General features: G+C 38.8%; 1 protein-coding gene across 1 annotated transcript in view; it reads right to left on the bottom strand.

Annotated features, from left to right (window-relative positions):
• The window catches only part of USP13 (ubiquitin specific peptidase 13), a 143,019-nt gene that overhangs the window by 82,536 nt on the left and 42,615 nt on the right, over nt 1-17,868 (bottom strand). Inside the window, exons 5-6 of the mRNA XM_037840050.1 lie at nt 11,611-11,753; nt 985-1,169 (exon numbers count right to left, since the gene is read on the bottom strand). Of these exons, the coding sequence (XP_037695978.1) occupies nt 985-1,169; nt 11,611-11,753 (328 nt within the window). The remainder of the gene's footprint in view (nt 1-984; nt 1,170-11,610; nt 11,754-17,868) is intronic.

The following is a 17,868-nucleotide window of genomic DNA, read 5'->3' on the forward strand; positions in this document are numbered from 1 at the left end:
AAGCAATGGTTAGCGAGAAGAGTATCATATTTAGTGAAAACATCTTGGCCAACCACTCTGAGGCAGGCTGGTTCAGTTACAGAAAGATAACAGAGAAGAAGAGAAAAGAGCAAAAACAGATGCTTTTATGTTTCTCCTAAAACATCATCTTACCTTAAAGCAAAGAAGAAACAGAGGCTAAAGCCTGGAAGTGTAGAAAAACTGATCTGGATGTTGTTCCAGATCTGTGCTTTTAAGCTATGTTTTCAATGAAGATAGGAGATGTTTTCTTATGGCCTGCTCAATATCTAAATTTCTCATTATTGATCCTAATATTATTTCTCTTTTCCCTCACAGAATGGTAGCAGGATTTAACTGTAGGAGCATAGCCAAAGACAAATGTTTCAGACCCTACTGTGTGAGAGAAAAAGAACAGATTCTGAAGCTGGTAGTACAAGTAGGAAAGAACTCTAATCCATCATGGCATGTATATCCTCATGGCCATGTGATATCGAGGACCCTTAACACAGTGTCATTTAAAATGCATCTTCTCCATTACTAATCCATTTGTTCCTAAAAAGATACTCATCCCCAAAAGGAATTCCATAACTTCCTCCTACTGTTCTAATGGTGGGCTTGATTATACACATTCACTTAACAAGTTCTGTTTCCTGGTTCTGTCCTCTTAGCCAAGAGACAGACAAATAACAATAACAATAGCAGCTGTTATTGAGACCTTACTGTGTGAACTGGGCTAAAGCTTTATGCACATTAACAAATCTATTAGAGAAATACCATGATTATCCTCGAGATGAGGAATCTGAAGGTTAGAAAGATTTTAAAACTTGTCCAAGATCTCATAGTTATAAGGGGCAAAATCCAGATGCAAATCTGGGCTGAATCCAATTCCTACACCCTCCAAATTTAGGGATTATGGGGTTGATGGCCCTGCTGAACCTAAGTGGAAGCCACTGCACATTCCCAAATTCATTAAAGTGCACTCACCTGCCCCATCAGGGGTGATGGTTCCCAGTTTCACGGCTAGAGGGTAACCCATGTCTCTGTAATGTTCCAGAGCATGGCCATTGCCACCGGAGCTGTCGAAGAACCACTTCCCACACAGAACAGAGCCATCTGTCAGATTCAACCATAGGTTTTCCCGCAAGTCACATCTGGCACACTTCCAACCACTGGAAAATCATTGAAGGGCAGTTAGTACAGCCGGAGCCCAATGTGTTATTAGAAAACTAACCTTTTAAAATGCAGAGTTTATCAAGCTGGGGTGTCAGGACACATTCAGTGGAATAACAAAGCCTGGTGTTGGGCTCCCAAGCAAGATCTTTACTTCCTCATTTTTTCCCCTCAAAAAGTTCCTGCCAAGGGAGGTGTGGAACTTAGTTTGCCCTCTAGGGCAGCTGGTAAACAGCCAGGAACTGTCTGGAACAACTGTTTGGGGGACTTCTGTGACCAGACACACATTGTACATCAGCATGGAAGGGGGGGAAGGGCCAAGTACACAGCACAGAACTGAAAGTAAAGTCAAGTCTCCCTAGCTGTGGGGGCTCGTGCCCCTCCCTCACTGGCATGGCTGGCTGTTTTGGAGTGACTTACCTATGGGAAACAGAAATAGTCTTTACTAGGAACAAGGGAAGGAGAGCTCAACCAAACTCCAATTGCAGATTTCATTAACAAATTCAGACTGCTGAATACAAGGTTGGAACACAGATAATTACACAAAGCAAGTTCAAAAGAAACCCAGACGTTTCTCCCCAGAAGAGAGGAGGCAGGGCTGATGAAAAAAAGACAGAGGCTTTTGGAATTGGCTGAGCTCAAAATACAGGAAAAGGGCTGTGCCCCAAGAAAAGGGGCACATAGAGCTGAGTGCCAACTCCAGCTCTTGATTAGAGAACCTGGGGTACTGGGGACCTGCTCTGAAAAGGACATTTTATTTTCACTTTTTAGAAGCCCATTAAAGAAAGTGGCAGGAATTTTCAAATGTCAACACTGTCCCAAGCAAGGGCAGAGTTAAGGTAAGTCTGAGAGACAAAGTAACTAGTCAGATGAAGGAGACAATTCCCTAAAGGGCATATCTTCCCCAAGAAAAGGGGGGGTGGGGTGGGGGAAGAGCCCAGCACAAGTGGCAGCTCTCACTCCCAGGGGCTGGAAAACAGAAACAGTTTAGGCCCACCTTCTACCTCAGCCTTGGACTCAACCACACCCCTGGCAGGTTCAGGCTTTGCTGAGAATTAAGGGCACCATACCACTTTACACCAGTGGGGAGCTGCAAGCTGACAAATTCCACTGCTGGGCAGGATAGGAAAAGCACAGAATCAAGATGCTTCCCAGGAAAGACTGGAAGTCTGCTGGATCTCACCCCTAGGGAACCCTGATACTGAGTACATCCTCTTCCTGAGCCCTGGGTCTGTCTTGTCTGGGAAAATCAGGCCTATCTGGGTAGACCCTCCTCAAAAAAACTTCTATATAGGCAGGACAAGAACCAGGAAAAACAAGAGCTGAAAAATTCTGACCAGTTAAAATCAGAAGCTATGCTAGAGTTCTAGTATAAGTTGAAATAAATGTCAAAGAACAGATAGAGAAAAAAAGCTCTCTGTGAAAAACACAATGTGAAAAACACAATGGAGACATACAACCAACAAGAAAACCCTAGGTAAAAGAGAAAAAACAACCACCAGAATAAACTAATCAAGAAAATCAGAAGCCAAGACACCAGCAAAAAATAACAAGCCATACTAGGAAGCACAAAGATATACCCCAAACAAAGGAATAAACTAACACTTCAACTGAGATACAGGAGTTGAAACAACTAATTAAAGAGGTTCAAACAAATATTCTAAATCAATTCAATAATTTGAAAAAAAATACGGCAAAAGAGATGAAGGATATAAAGAAGATACTGGATGATCATAAAGAGAACTCAAAAGCTTGAAAAAACAAATGGCAGAATTTACAGGAATGAAAGGCACAAATAGAAGGGATGAAAAACACAATGGAGACATACAACAGCAGATTTGAACAGGCAAAAGAAAGGATCCATGAACTAGAGGACAGAACATCTGAAATCTTACATGCAAAAGAACAGGGAAAAGAATAGAAAAATATGAACAGAGTCTCAGGGAATTTAATGACAAGAAGTGCAAGAATATCTGTGTCATGGGTATTCCAGAAGGAGATGAGAAGGGAAACGGGACAGAAAGAATAATGGTGGAAATAATCAATGAAAATTTCCCATCTTTTATGAAAGACATAAAATTATAGATTCAAGAAGTGCAGCATACCCCAAACAGAATAGATCCAAATAGACCTACTCCAAGACACATAATAATCAGATTATCAAACGCCAAAGACAGAGAATTCTGAAAACAACAAGAGAAAAGTGATCCATCACATACAAGGGAAGATACATAAGACTATGTGTGGATTTCTCAGCAGAAACCATGGAGGCAAGAAGGTCTCCTTGGAATTAATCTATTTAAGATACTGAAAGAGAAAAACTGCCAACCAAGTATTCTATGTCTGGCAAATCTGCCCTTCAAAAATGAGGGTGAGTTTAAAATATTTTCAGACAGACACTGAGAGAGTTTGTGAACAAGAGGCCTGCTCTACAAGAAATACTAAAGAGAGTGCTACAGTGAGATAGGAAAAGACAGGAGAGAGAGGTTTGGAGAAGAGTGTAGAAATGAAGATTATCAGTAAGGGTGAAAAGAGAGAAAACAATAAGACATGACATATAAAATCCAAACGATAAAATGGTAGAAGAAAATGCTGACTTTACAGTAATAACATTAAGTGTTAATGGATTAAATTCCCCAGTCACAAGACACAGACTGGTAGAATGGATTAAAAAATAGGACCCATCTATATGCTGTCTACAACAGACTCACTTTAGACACAAGGAAAAAAATAGGTTGAAAGTGTAAGGTTGGAAAAAGATATTTCACCAAGAAAGAGTGGGGGTAATTATGCTAATATCAGAAAAAATTAGACTTCAAATGTAAAACAATTAAAAGAGTCAAAGAAGGACACTATGTATTTTATGTATTACTAAAAGTGACAATTCATCAAAAAGACATAACAATCATAAATATTTATGCACCCAGCCAGAGTACCCCAAAATACATGAGGCAAACACTGACAACACTGAAGGGAGAAGTAGACACCTCTACAATAATAGCTGGAGACTTCATTACACCACTATCATCAAATGGATAGAACAACTAGACAGAGGATTAATAAGGAAATAGAGATCTTGAATAATAAGAGAAATGAACTAGACTTACCAGACATTTACAGAACACTGCACCCCACAGCAGCAGGATACACATTTTTCTCAAGTGCTCATGGATCATTCTCCAGGACAGACCATGAGTTGTGTCACAAAGCAAGTCTCAATAAATTTAAAAAGATGGAAATTATAAAAAACACTTTCTCAAATGATAATGGAATGAAGTTGGAAATCAATAACAGGTGAAAGGCTGGAAAATACACAAATATATGGAGGCTAAACAACACACTCTTTAACAATCAGTGGGTCAAGGATGAAAATACAAGAGAAATCAGTAAATATCTCGAGGCAAATGAAAATGGAGAACACAACATATCAATACTTATGGGATACAACAAAGGCAGTGCTGAGTGGGAAACTTATTGCCCTAAATGCCTATATTAAAAAAGAAGAGCAAAAAATGATGATTAACTGCTCACCTGGAGGAACTAGAGAAGGAACAGCAATCTAACCCCAAAACAAACAGAAGGAAAGAAATAGCAAAATTAGAGCAGATATAAATGAAATTGAGACCATGAAAACAATAGAATCAACAAAACCAGAAGTTGGGTCTTTGAGAAAATCAATAAAATCAATGGCCGTTAGCTAGGCTGACCAAAACAGACAGAGAAAATGCAAATAAATAAAATCAGAAATGAGAGGGGGGACATTACTGACCCTGCAAAAATAAAGGAGATAATGAGAGGAAACTATAAGCAACCACATGCTAAAAAACTAGACAACTTACATGAAATGGACAACTTCCTAGAAAAGCATGAACAACCAACATTGACTCAAGAAGAAATAGAAGACCTCAACAAACCAATCACAAAGAGATTGAATCAGTCATCAAAAACCTCCCAAAAAAGAAAACTTGAGGACCAGATGGTTTCCCAGGTGAATTCTACCAAGCATTCAAGAAAGAATTAGTAACGATTGCACTCAAACTCTTCAAAAAAATTGAAACCAACATCACCCTAACACCATAGCCAGACAAAGATACTACAAGAAAAGAAAATTACAGACCAATCTCTTTAACAAATATAGATGCAAAAATCCTTAATAAAATACTTGCAAATTGAATCCAACAGTACATTAAAAGAATTGTACACCATGACCAAGTGGGTTTTATTCCAAGTATGCAAGGGGGGTGCAGCACAAGAAAATCAATTAATGTAACACACCACATCAATAAACCAAAGGGGAAAAACCACACGATCTTCTCAATTGATGCAGAAAAGGCATTTGACAAAATTCAGTATCCTTTCTTGATGAAAACACTTCAGAGGATAAGAATAAAAAAAAACCTCCTCAACATAATAAAAGGAATATACGAAAAACCCACAGTTAACATCATACTCAATGGGGAAAGACTGAAAGCTTTCCCTCTAAGATCAGGAACAAGACAAGGATGCCCACTGCCACCACTGTTATTCAACATTGTGCTGGAAGTTTTAGCTAGAGCAATTAGGCAATAAAAAGAAATAAAAGGCATCCAAATTGGAAAGGAAGAAGTAAAACTTTCACTGCTTGCAGATGATGTCATCCTATACGTAGAAAATCCTGAAAAAATGACAGCAAAGCTACTAGAGCTAATTATGAATACAACAAAGTGGCAGGATACAAGATCAACACACAAAAATCAGTAGTTTTTCTATACACTAGTTATAGCAATCTGAGGAGGTAATCAAGAAAAAATTCCATTTGCAATAGCAACTAAAAGAATAAAATATTTAGGAATAAATTTAACCAAGAACATAAAAGACCTATTTCCAGAACACTACAAAAATTGCTAAAAGAAATCACAGAGTGCCTAAATAAATGGAAGGACATACCATGTTCATAGACTGGAAAACTAAATATAGTTAAGGTGTCAATTCTATCCAAATTGATTTATAGATTCAATGCAATACCAATTAAAATCTCAACAACTAGCTGAAGAAATAGAAAAACCAATAATCAACTTTTTTTGAAGGGTAGAGTGACCCAAATGGCTAAAAATATCTTGAGAAAGAAAAATGAAGTGGGAGGTCTCACACTACTTGTCTTTAAAGCATATTACAAAGCTACAATGGTCATAACAGTGTGGTATGGCATAAAGACAGATAAACTGACCAATTAAATCAAATTGAGTGTTAAGAAATGGACCCTCTCATCCACAGACAATTGATTTCTGATATGGAAGTTGAGTCAACTGGGACAGAGGAGGCTCTTCAACAAATGGTGCTTGGAGAATTGGATACACATATCCAAAAGAATGAAAGAGGACCCCTATTTCACACCTTAAACAAACATTAACTCAAAATGGATCAAAGATCTCAACATTAGAGCTAAGACCATAAAACTTTCAGAGGAAAATGTAGGAAAATATCTTAAAGATCTTGTGACAGGAGATGGTTTCTTAGACCTTACACCCAAAGTGTGAGCAATGAAAGAAGAAGAAATAAACAAATGGGGTCTCCTCAAAATTGAATAGTTTGATGCATTAAAGGACTTTGTCAGGAAAATAAAAAGGCAGCCTATGCAATGGAAGATAATATTTAAAAACCACATATCAGATAAGGGCTTAATATTCAGAAAATATAAAAAGATCATACAACTCAACAACAAAAAGACAACCCAATTTTAAAATGGGCAAAAGACACGGACAGACACTTTTCCGAAGAGGAAATACAAATGGCTCAAAAATATGAAAAGATGCTCAACTTCACTGGATATTAGGGAAATGCAAATCAAAACCACAATGAGATCATCCAACATCCACTAGAATGGCCATTATCAAAAAAAAGAAAAAAGAAAAGAAAACTACAAATGTTGGAGAGGATGTGGAGAAAGAGGCACATTCATTCACTGTTAGTGGGTATGTAGAATGGTGCAACTGTTCTGGAAGGCAGTGTGGTGGTTCCTCAGGAAGCTAAGTACAGAATTGCTGTATGATCCGGCAATCCCATTACTAGGCGTATACTTGGAGGAACTGAAGGCAGGGACACGAATGGACATTTGCACTCTGATGTTTACAGCGGCATCATTCATGAATGCCAAGAGATGGAAACAGCCCAAATATCCATCAACAGATGAACAGATAAACAAAACTGTGCTATATACACATGAATGGAATGTTATGTGGCTGCAACAGAGAACAAAGTCATGGAACATATAAGAAGGTAGATGAACCTTGAGGATGTTATGTTCAGTGAAGTTAGCCAGAAACAAAAGGACAAATACTGTATGGTCTCACTAATATGACCTAACTATAATAAGCAAACTCTGAGAATTAAAGTTGAGAACACAGGTTATTAGGAGATATAAAGATGGTAGAGATTGGGCATTTGATGCTGAAGGAGTACAGAATGTTCAATGGGATTGACTACAAAGATCCAGAAATGGATAGCACAATACTGTGTGATGGTAGCACAATATGGCAAGTATAATGAACAAAGCTGAGTATGAATATGGTTGAAAGAGGAAGGCTAGGGGCATATATGACATCAGAAGGAAAGAGAGGATAAAAACTGGGACTGTATAACTTAGCAAAATCTAGAGTGGACAATAATGGTGATTAAATTTACAAATATAAGAAAGTTTTTACATGAGGGTGAACAAATGAATGTCACTATTGCAAAGTGTTGAAAATGGGATGGTACAGGAAAAAAATACAATCAATACAAACTAGGATCTCTAGTTAACAGTAACATTATATGATTCCTCTGTTAATTGTAACAAAAGTAATATACCAAAGCTAAATGTCAATAAGAGGAGGATATAAGGGAAGGATATGGGATTCTTTTGTTGTGGTGATGGTTTTTCTCCTTTTTATTGTTTTTATTCTTTATTTTTTTTATTTTTTTTCCCTCTTCTTTCTTTGTGGAAGAAACAGAAATGCTCTCATATAGATTATGTTCATGAATGCATAGTTATGTGATTATACCAGGAGCCACTGACTGCTTACTTAGGATGGATTGTAGGGTGTGTGAATAAAACTGTTTAAAAAAAAAAAAAACAGAAAGATACAAGTGCTGGAGATGTGGAGAGAGAGATATACCTATTCACTGTTGGTGGGGAAGCAGAATGGTGCAGACCCTCTGGAGGGCAGTGTGGTGGTTCCACAGGAGGCTAAGTATAGGGTTGCCATATGATCCTGCAACCCCGTTATTAGATATATGCTTGGAAGAACTGAAAGCTGGGACATGAATAGACATTTGTACACTGGTGTTTATGGTGGCATTATTCATGATTTGCAATGAATGGAGATGGGCTAAGGATACATCAACTGATGAATGAAAGTGCAAACTGTGTTGCATATATACAATGGAATATTGAGCACCTGCAGGAAGGAAATTGTGTGGCATTCAACTTGAGAATATTATGTTCAATGAAATAAGCCAGAAAAGAAAGGACAAATATTGTATGGTCTCACTAATATAAACTAACTATAATGAGCAAATGCTGAGAATTGAATTTGAGAGCACAGGTTATCAAGAGATAGAATGTGGGCAGAGATTGGACAATCAATGATTTAGGAGCACAGAAATTTCAATAAGGCTCATTGTAAAGGTTCCTAGATTGTAAGCTCTTACAGCAGTCTATTCCTCAGTTTTAACTGTTATTTCTAAATTCTGAGATGCTGAGCTCTTTGTGTATAAACTGGGAGTTCCCTGGAAATTTGGGTATCTGTGTGACACCTAAGACTCAGAGTTAGTGGTCTCAGAGTTAGAGTTCTGTAGCTCTGAAAGTCAGCATTACTACATATAGTAACTGCTAAAGAAGCTGAAAAAGACATCAGACTTCAATTAGAGATATTAATGAAACAGATTTGGCTCGGACTAAGGTAAGTCAGAATGCAGGATAAAGGATGATACTGACTGTATTTTAAGGCTTCAACTTCTGTGTGAGACCAAAGGAAGAGATGTTTATTTGGTACAAAATCTTTATCTGTAGCACACTATCTAGTTTAACCTGTATGTTCAGTTTATTTAAAAAACATGATTACCTAGAACCTAGAATAGGGAAGGAGATCCTGTTATTCAGTAGAGGTTAATGTAATACCCTGATATATCCAGAATATTTGGAGAAGAAAACAGAAAAGTATTTGCAAAGTTCCCTAAGGGACTGACGAAAAATGTGGAAACATTAAACTCCCCCGCCTGGGGAATTCCTGATATTCTCTGAAGCATTAGGAACTCCCAATTTAGTAAGCCAAGCCCTCCATCTTGGGGAATGCCCTTATAAAACTTATTCCTGCAAAGGAGAAGCTAAGCCTACTTATAATTATGCCTAAGAATCACCCCCAGAGAACTTCTTTTGTTGCTCAGATGTGGTCACTCTCTCTCTCTCTAAGCCAACTCTGCAAATAAACTCACTACCCTCCCCTTACGTGAAATATGACTCCCAGGGGTGTAAATCTCCCTGGCAAAGTGGAACATGACTCACAGGGATGAGCCTGGCCCTGGCATCATGTTATTGAAAATGCCTTCTTGACCAAAAGGGGGAAAAGAAATGAAACAAAATAAAGTTTCAGTGGCTAAGAGATTTCAAATAGAGTTGAGAGGTCATTCTGGAGGTTATTCTTATATGAATTACATAGGAATTTGTTTTCAGTTTCTAGCATATCAGAATAGCTAGAAGGAAATACCTGAATCAGTTGAACTGTAATCCAGTAGCCTTGATCCTTGATGAAGATTGTATAACAATATAGCTTTTATTGTGGGACCATGTGATTGTGAAAATCTTATGACTGACACCCCCTTTATCCAGTGTATGGGCAGATGAGTAACAAAAAAAAGACACAAAAAAATAATAGGTGGGGATAAGGAATAGGGAATGTTTTGGGTGTTCTTTTTTTTTTTTTTTTTTGCAATAATGAAAATGTTCTAAAATCGATTATGGTGATGAATACACAACTATATGATGGTACTGTGAGTCACTGATTGTATGCCTTGGATGGATTCTATGGTGTGTGAATGTATCTCAATAAAATTCATTAAAAAAGAAAAAAGAAGGAGAGAAGAAAGAAAGGGAGGGAGGGAGGAAGGAAGGAAATAGAGAGAGAGAAAGGAAGAAAAGAAGGGAGGGAGGTAGGGAGGAAAGAAGGATGGAAAAACGGTATATGGTAACTTTCTGTACTATTTTTCCAGCTGTTCTGTAAATGTAATATTGTTGTGAAGTGATAATTTAAATGAAGAAGAATTAAAGATTTTCTCAAACAAACAAAAATGCTACTGCCACCCCTCCCAGAGCAGCAGGACCACCCAGCACACACCCTGCCTCCCAGGCATGGACCAGCTCCTTGCAGACAGCTCATTTTCTTCAAAACACCAGTACCAGACATGGGGGTCAGAGGGGAGGCCATTTCCTAAAAATTCCTAAGGGAAAGTGGAGTTTGCACAAGTTTAAAATTTTAAGGATCTCATGCATATAAAAATCTAAAGTACTAAAGCATTAACCATACATAGCAATAACTACTTTAAATGAAACCTTACTACACTGCAAATCTGAACTAATTAGTAAAGATACCAACTTAACTAAATGCCAGTCATGTGCCAGATGCCTTACAGAAATTTTATTATTTAATTCTGATAAATAATCTTCAGCATCAGTATTACCATTCCCATATTTTTTTACTAAAAGAGAAACTAAGGCCCATAAGTAAGGTGCCTTTCCTAAGACCCCACGAAACACGAACGCAGCACAGTCAGGGTTCAACCAGATCAGACGCCTTCCTAATCCACCTGCGTCTTCCCTCTAGTGCCTGTAAACACATCAGCACTTCATAAGAGGAGATGCTAATGTAATCCAAACAGCATTCCAGCCAAAAACGTGGCAACCAAAAGACTGTTTGAAGTTGGGTTTCCCTAGAAGCAAACTCTGAGATAAGGATTTGAATGCAAATGGCATGCTTGGGAGGTGATCCCAGGAAGCACTGTATGGGAGTGGGAAAGTGAAACAGGGAAGAGAAGGAAGCCAATACAAGAGCATCAACAAGCAGGTGATGGGGCTCAGTCCAGCTGGAGCACCCCAGAAAATAGTTACCCCACCCAAGGAGCAGAGGAGCTGGGGTATTCGTCCACCCGCACCACCACTCATGATGGAGGCCTGTTCCCAGGGCAGGGACATTTCTGACTGTCCCGTGCACAGGCCTCACTGGCTCACACCTGGAAGCCTCAGAGTGGGGGAACAACACCTACTACAAAGGTACACACAATTTTAGAGAAAACATTTTTTTCAGCTTATTTTTAATAAAAGGCATGTGCTAAGAAAATATATAACTGCTAATTCAGAAAAGCAGAGATGCAAATACTCCTTTGGCCAGTTTTAGGCGGTAAAGTTCCATTTCGCTATCTGACACTCACCTTGGAGGAATCCTGACTCCATTGTCCAACTGGGTAAGGTTATTGGCATATTTGGATACAGGCAATTCATTTTCCCATGTGTCTGGGTCCTGCTTTCTGTATGGAGATTTTGAGCTAAGAACGGCATCACAAGCAATTGTTACCTGTAAGACAAACCCAAGAAAATTCAAACAGCACAATTACCACAAGAGTGAGACCCTGGTTTCCTGACACCAGCACCGTCCCCCTGGATTTACCTAGGTTTTGTCCCCAGCCTAGAGTTTGTAGTATTGGCAATTACACAGGTTAGTAAGAACCAATCCATCCGCCAATTTGTTAAGCTCAAGCTTAGAGGTTACTGAAAGATTCCTACCTCTTTGTGGAAAGTTTGACGTGAACAATTTACAAGGGTGAAATGGAGTATGGGAATGCCTAGAATTTACCTGAGTGGTGTGTTTTCCTCCTAACAAATGCACATACATGTATCCAATATCCTCAACTCATCACACAATGACATGCGGTCAAGGGCACGTGAATGGAATATGAGCAGCACGACCATTTCATACTCTGGTGCAAAATGTGACCGTGGACAGGGACATGCCTAGGTGCCACTGTTCCAGATCAGTCCACATCATGGGCAAATCTGTGATGTTCAGCATGGTATCAACTGAGCATGGGAACTGGGAAGGATGGTTTCCCTGCCTTCTTCCAAATCCACTTGATACTGGCAGCATGCCTACAATCACATTTGCTATTTGCTTAATACTATAACCTACTCCTAGCTGTCCTTAAAAACTGATACTCTGGTTGGGAATGCAAAATTGTGCAGCCACTTTGGAAAATAGTTTGGCATTTCCTCAAAAAGTTCAACATGGAGTTGCATTATGACCTAGCAACTCCACTTCTAGGTATACAGCCAAGAGAAATTAAAACATACATCCACACAAAGACTTGTACATGAGTGTTCAGAGCAGCTTTATTCATAATGTTAAAAAGCAGAAACAACCTAAGTGTCCATCAGCTGATGAATGGATAAACAAAATGTGGTATGACCACACAATGGAATATTATACAGCCATAAAAAGAAATGAAGTACTGATACAAACTTCAACATTGAAGAACCTGAAAAAAATCATCCTAAGTTAAAGAAGTCAGAAACAAAAGACCACATATTGTACGGTTCCATTTATAGGAACTGTTCATAATAAGCAAATCTATAGAGATAAAATGTAGATTTAGTGGTTGTCTACAGCTGGGAGGAATGAGGTGTTTGGAAGTGATGGCTAAGGGGTGTGGGTTTTTTTGTGGGATAATGAAAATATTCTAGCATCGACTATGGTGATGGGTGCCCAATTCTGAGACTATAATAAAAGCCATTGGGTGCCCAACTCTGAGAATATAATAAAAGTTATTGGAGTGTTAAAAAAATTAAATTATTAAAAGAAAAACCAAAGTCTTCTATTCTACATCACTAACATCTGGAAAAATTAGCTTAACTTTAGGCAGAATGTTTCCCCTGGATAATGTCAAGGACTGACCCTAGATTTGAGTAAAAGACCGTGAAAAGTTCCCTGCACAGAGATCCCAGCATCCTCCAGACCATGAGCAAATTCTAACAGGTCTACATCCTAAATATATTTGGGATTTACCTCTTCTCCAAATCAACCACATCCATCCTAGTCCCAACCACTATCAGGGCTCACCCAGATAGCCTCCTTACAGGTCTCTTTTCTTCCACTCTTGACCCCTCCTCTCTGCACAGCAGCCAGTGATTTGCTGTGAAAATCACATCCTATCATTCTCTAGCTTAAAACTCTCCAAGGTTACAGTGAACATCTACTGAGTATACCGGGCTAGGCATAGTCAGGAATAAGGAAAAGGTCCCTGCCCTCAAAAGCTTATAATCCATTATGGATCAGGCATTGTTAAATACATTTAAACCTTATTTTTTATTGTAGAATATAACATATATACATAGAAGTGATAACTTTCCAAGTACAATTTAACAAGTAGTTAGATAGCAAATTTCAAAAAATGTTATGGGTTCCAGTTCTACAGTTTCAGTTATTTCCTTATTGTGAAATATAACATAAACCTTTCTAAAGGGTTATCTCATTCATCTCTCACCACAAATGCTTTTTTTTTTCAATTATCTGAAATTCCTCTCCCACTCCATCTCAGGAATAGTCCTAGATAACAGGGCTGAGTTCACGACCAGCCCCTTCCTGCTTTTAGGAGTTGGGGCCATGCTGCCTTTGGCACTTCTGACTATAACATCCTTATCTTTTTAGTCTGGCCCCTTGTTTGCTTCACTGATACCTGGATCATTTCCCCCTCCTCTGGATTTTCATCATCTCCGTTAGATCTTTTTCCAGTGTTCTGGTTTGCAGTACAATGATTCTGACTAAGATTCAGATATAATGCTCTCTTTTTTCTTTGACTGTCATTCCTGGTGACAGCCAACAAAATTTCCTTAGCCTTCTGGGCCACTATCAACCATTGATCTAGTGTTTTCAGAAAATCATCAAAAATCTTACGGGTCCTGTTTATGGGTTGCAGCTAAAGGTCAGGATCCATCATCCTATAATTATACCATGAATTATTTTTCCCTGGATTTGTCATCTGGAGTGAGGGGAAGAGACCTTGGTACTAGTCCTGACTCCATTCTGAGTCCCACAGACCTCAAGTTCAGTGACATGCTAGAGCCAGCTCAAACTGGCTCACAAGAGCTTGTTGCTAAATTTTAAGAAATGTGGCAAAACAGGTGGTAAACAGTCATTATTAAATTATATAAATATAAAATTACATAAATTATATGTTTAAAAGGTAATAAATATTCAGAGCTCATCACTTCCTAATTGTGTTGCTACATCTTACCATTACCCATGTGCTCTTGAGGTTATTTACCTCAATGGTAGAGATTCTGCATAGGGTATGTGTTCTGGTTTGCTAAAGCTGCTGTTATACAAAATACCAGAAATGGATTGACTTTTATAAAGGGGATTTATTAGGTTACAAATTTACAGTTCTAAGGCCATAAAAAAATGTCCAAACTAAGGCATCAACAAGAAGATACCTTCACTGAAGAAAGGCCAATGGCATCCAGAACACCTCTGTCAGTTGAGAAGGCATGTGGCTGGTGTCTGCTGGTCCTTCTCTCCCGGGTTCTGGTTTCAAAATGACTTTCTCCAAAATGTCTCTGGGTTTCTGTCTCTCTTAGCTTCTCTCTCTCAGCTCCTGTGCATTCTTGCTTGTTCTCCCAGGGTGTTTCTCTTTAAGCATCTTAGCTTCTCCAGGGAAAACTCTGGGCTTCATCTCTTAGCTTAGCATCTCCAAATGTCTTTCTGTCTGCATCTCCAAGCCTCTGGGTCTGTGTCAGCTCTTAGCTTCTCCCAGGGGAAAACTCTCGATTACATATCTTAGCTTCTCTCCAAAATGTCTGTCTTAGCTTCTCTGAGCTCCTTCTCTCTGTGAGCTCTCTTAAAGGACTCCAGTGAAGTAATTAAGACCCACCCTGTCTGGGCAGGTCCACATCTCCATGGAAATATTCCATCAAATGTTCCCACCCCATGAGATTGGATTAAAAGATCACGGCTCTCGTGGGAATGAGAACATCTTCCTGACCAAAAGAAGGATGTGAAATGAAACAAAATAAAGTTTCAGTGGCTGAAAAATTTCAAATGGAGTCAAGAGGTCACTCTGGTGGGCATTCTGACACACTATATAGATAACCCTTTTTAGGTTTTAATGCATTGGAATAGCTAGAAGTAAATACCTGAAACTATCAAACTGCAATCCAGTAGCCTGGACTCTTGAAAACGATTGTACAGCAATGTAGCTTATAAGGGGTGACTGTGTGATTGTGAAGAACTTGTGGATCACACTCCCTTTATCCAATGCAAGAATGGGTGAGTAAAAAAATGGGGACAAAAACTAGATGAAAACTAGGGTGGAATAGGGGGGATGATTTGGGTGTTCTTTTTTACTTTTATTTTTTATTCTTATTTTTATTTTTTCTGGTATAAGGAAAATGTTCAAAAAATAGATTGGGGTGATGAATGCACAACTATATGATGGTACTGTGAACAGTTGATTGTACACCAAGGATGACTGCATGGTATGTGAATATATCTCAATAAAACTGAATTAAAAAAAAAAAAAAAGATCATGGCTCTTCTGGGGTCCATAACAGTTTCAACATGGCACAGTGTATCACGGCACCTCTCTTCCCAATGTCACATACAGGGGTGTCCCGTAGGTAGCTTGAAATTGACCATTGTGGGACAGTCACACCATGGATATCAGCAAATGCTAAAGGCAGGGCTTTTTCCCTCAGAGAGCCATTTGTTAAATGTTTATGGGCACAACACTACTCAGGTTCCTGATGTCTAAAATGAGGGTGTTGGATTTCAGGCTCTAAGAGCCCTGCGGGCCCAAAATGCTATATCATGGTGAACCCTGCATCATTGAGAGGTGATTTCGTTTTTGATAAAACTGTAGTAACTATTTGAAACTGAAATTTTTCTGGGCAGGGAAGTTCAAGAGGTAATGGAAGAGTCACCTGATTGGGTGATTTTAAGCTCAATTATTTTTGTTATTCACAAACTTTAAAAGACAATTATCAAGCATCAAAAATGTAGCAAAAGCATGAAAAGAAACCATAATAGCCAGCACCTTTTATGTAGATAAATCCTGTCAGTTACAATCAGATAAATACAGGCTTTTCTTTCAATCTCGTCATCCCACCTTCCAAATAATTCCTTTTTTTCCCCCATAAAAACTCTCAAAATCTCTCCTTAATTTTAAAAGACTGTATTAAAATTTTTTTATCTTACTTTCTATAGCACTTCCCTTTTTAATGAATATTCACACTTCAAATTATATTCTGAACATAGGAATAATTAATGTATCTTAAAGGCTTTTTTATTAATTTTTTCATATAAAGACTTTTACTTAATGAGTGAATGAGAAAAAAATCATTTCTCATGACATGTATTCACAATATATTTCTTTACTTCTTCCCTGACAGCAGAAATTAGATTTATATTAAACAAGGGCCCTAAGAACTCTTGGTAGTAGAGAGTTATAAGCAGTAGTATAATTTCAGGTAATGGGATGATGAAAGACCATTTTGTCCATTAATATATTTTCTCCTTTGTAACAGCCACATAATTCAACACGAGGAATTGGAGAAAGCAAAGGTAATTTCATTCTGTATGTATTACTGAACACTGTGCACCTAGTTCTCAAAAGGGTGTGTTAATTTAATAATTAGGAGAAAGAGCTGCAATAGATAAATACTCGAAGTTTTCATTTCTGTGGTCTCACATTTTGTTTTAAAGTAGGTCAGGGGCAGAAGAGGCTGAATTTGGTAGAAACCTAGTCCCTAATGGCATGGATCCCCCAAGCACAAATGTGCCCTCCTGGCAGAGGCCAGTGAGCAGGTGTCCACAGATACCAGCCATACAACATCCAGAAGACTCCAGGACCCAGAGGGGAAAAATGAACTGGCATGTCTACACTCACTCAACCCTGACCCACTCACTGCCATCTGTGGCCAGGCTCTGAGAAACCAGAGTGCACATGGAATAGAAACGTGGGAAAGGAAGGGAAAAGGAAAAAGGAAGGAAGGGTGGTGTGGGAGAGGCAATATAGGAAATGGGGGAAGAACAGGAAAAATGCTTATGTACTCGTGCTGGTTTGGATCTATTACGTCCCCAGAAAAGCCATGTTCTTTTAATCCACTCTTGTGGGAACAGACTTATTATGGGTGGGATCTTTTGATTAGGTTGTTTCCACGGAGATGGACCCCAGCCAGTCATGGTGGGTCTTAATTAGCTTACTGGAGTCCTTAAGAGAAGCTGAGAGAGACATTTTGGAGAGAGGCTAAAATACATAATCCAGAGTTTGCCCCTGGGAGAAGCTAAGAGAGAAAATGCCTAGAGACATTTTGGAGAAAGCCATTTGAAACCAGAGCCCAGGAGAGAAGGACCAGCAGACGTCAACATGTGCTTTCCCGTGTAATAGAGGAACCCCAGGCACCATCAGCCTTTCTTCAGTGAAGGTATCCTCTTGTTGGTGCCTTAGTTTGGACACTTTTATGGCCTTAGAACTGTAAATTTGTGAACTACTAAACCCCTTTATAAAACCCAATCCATTTCTGGTATTTTGCATTTCGGCAGCTTTAGCAAACCGGAACAGTACTCTACTCACAGTTACTCTACCATTTACCAGATGTGAGGAGCAAAGTGAAACAGAATCTGGCTTCTCTGCACCACC

Source organism: Choloepus didactylus, chromosome 1, assembly GCF_015220235.1.
Source record: "Choloepus didactylus isolate mChoDid1 chromosome 1, mChoDid1.pri, whole genome shotgun sequence".
In the NCBI taxonomy this organism is placed as follows: Eukaryota; Metazoa; Chordata; class Mammalia; order Pilosa; family Megalonychidae; genus Choloepus; species Choloepus didactylus.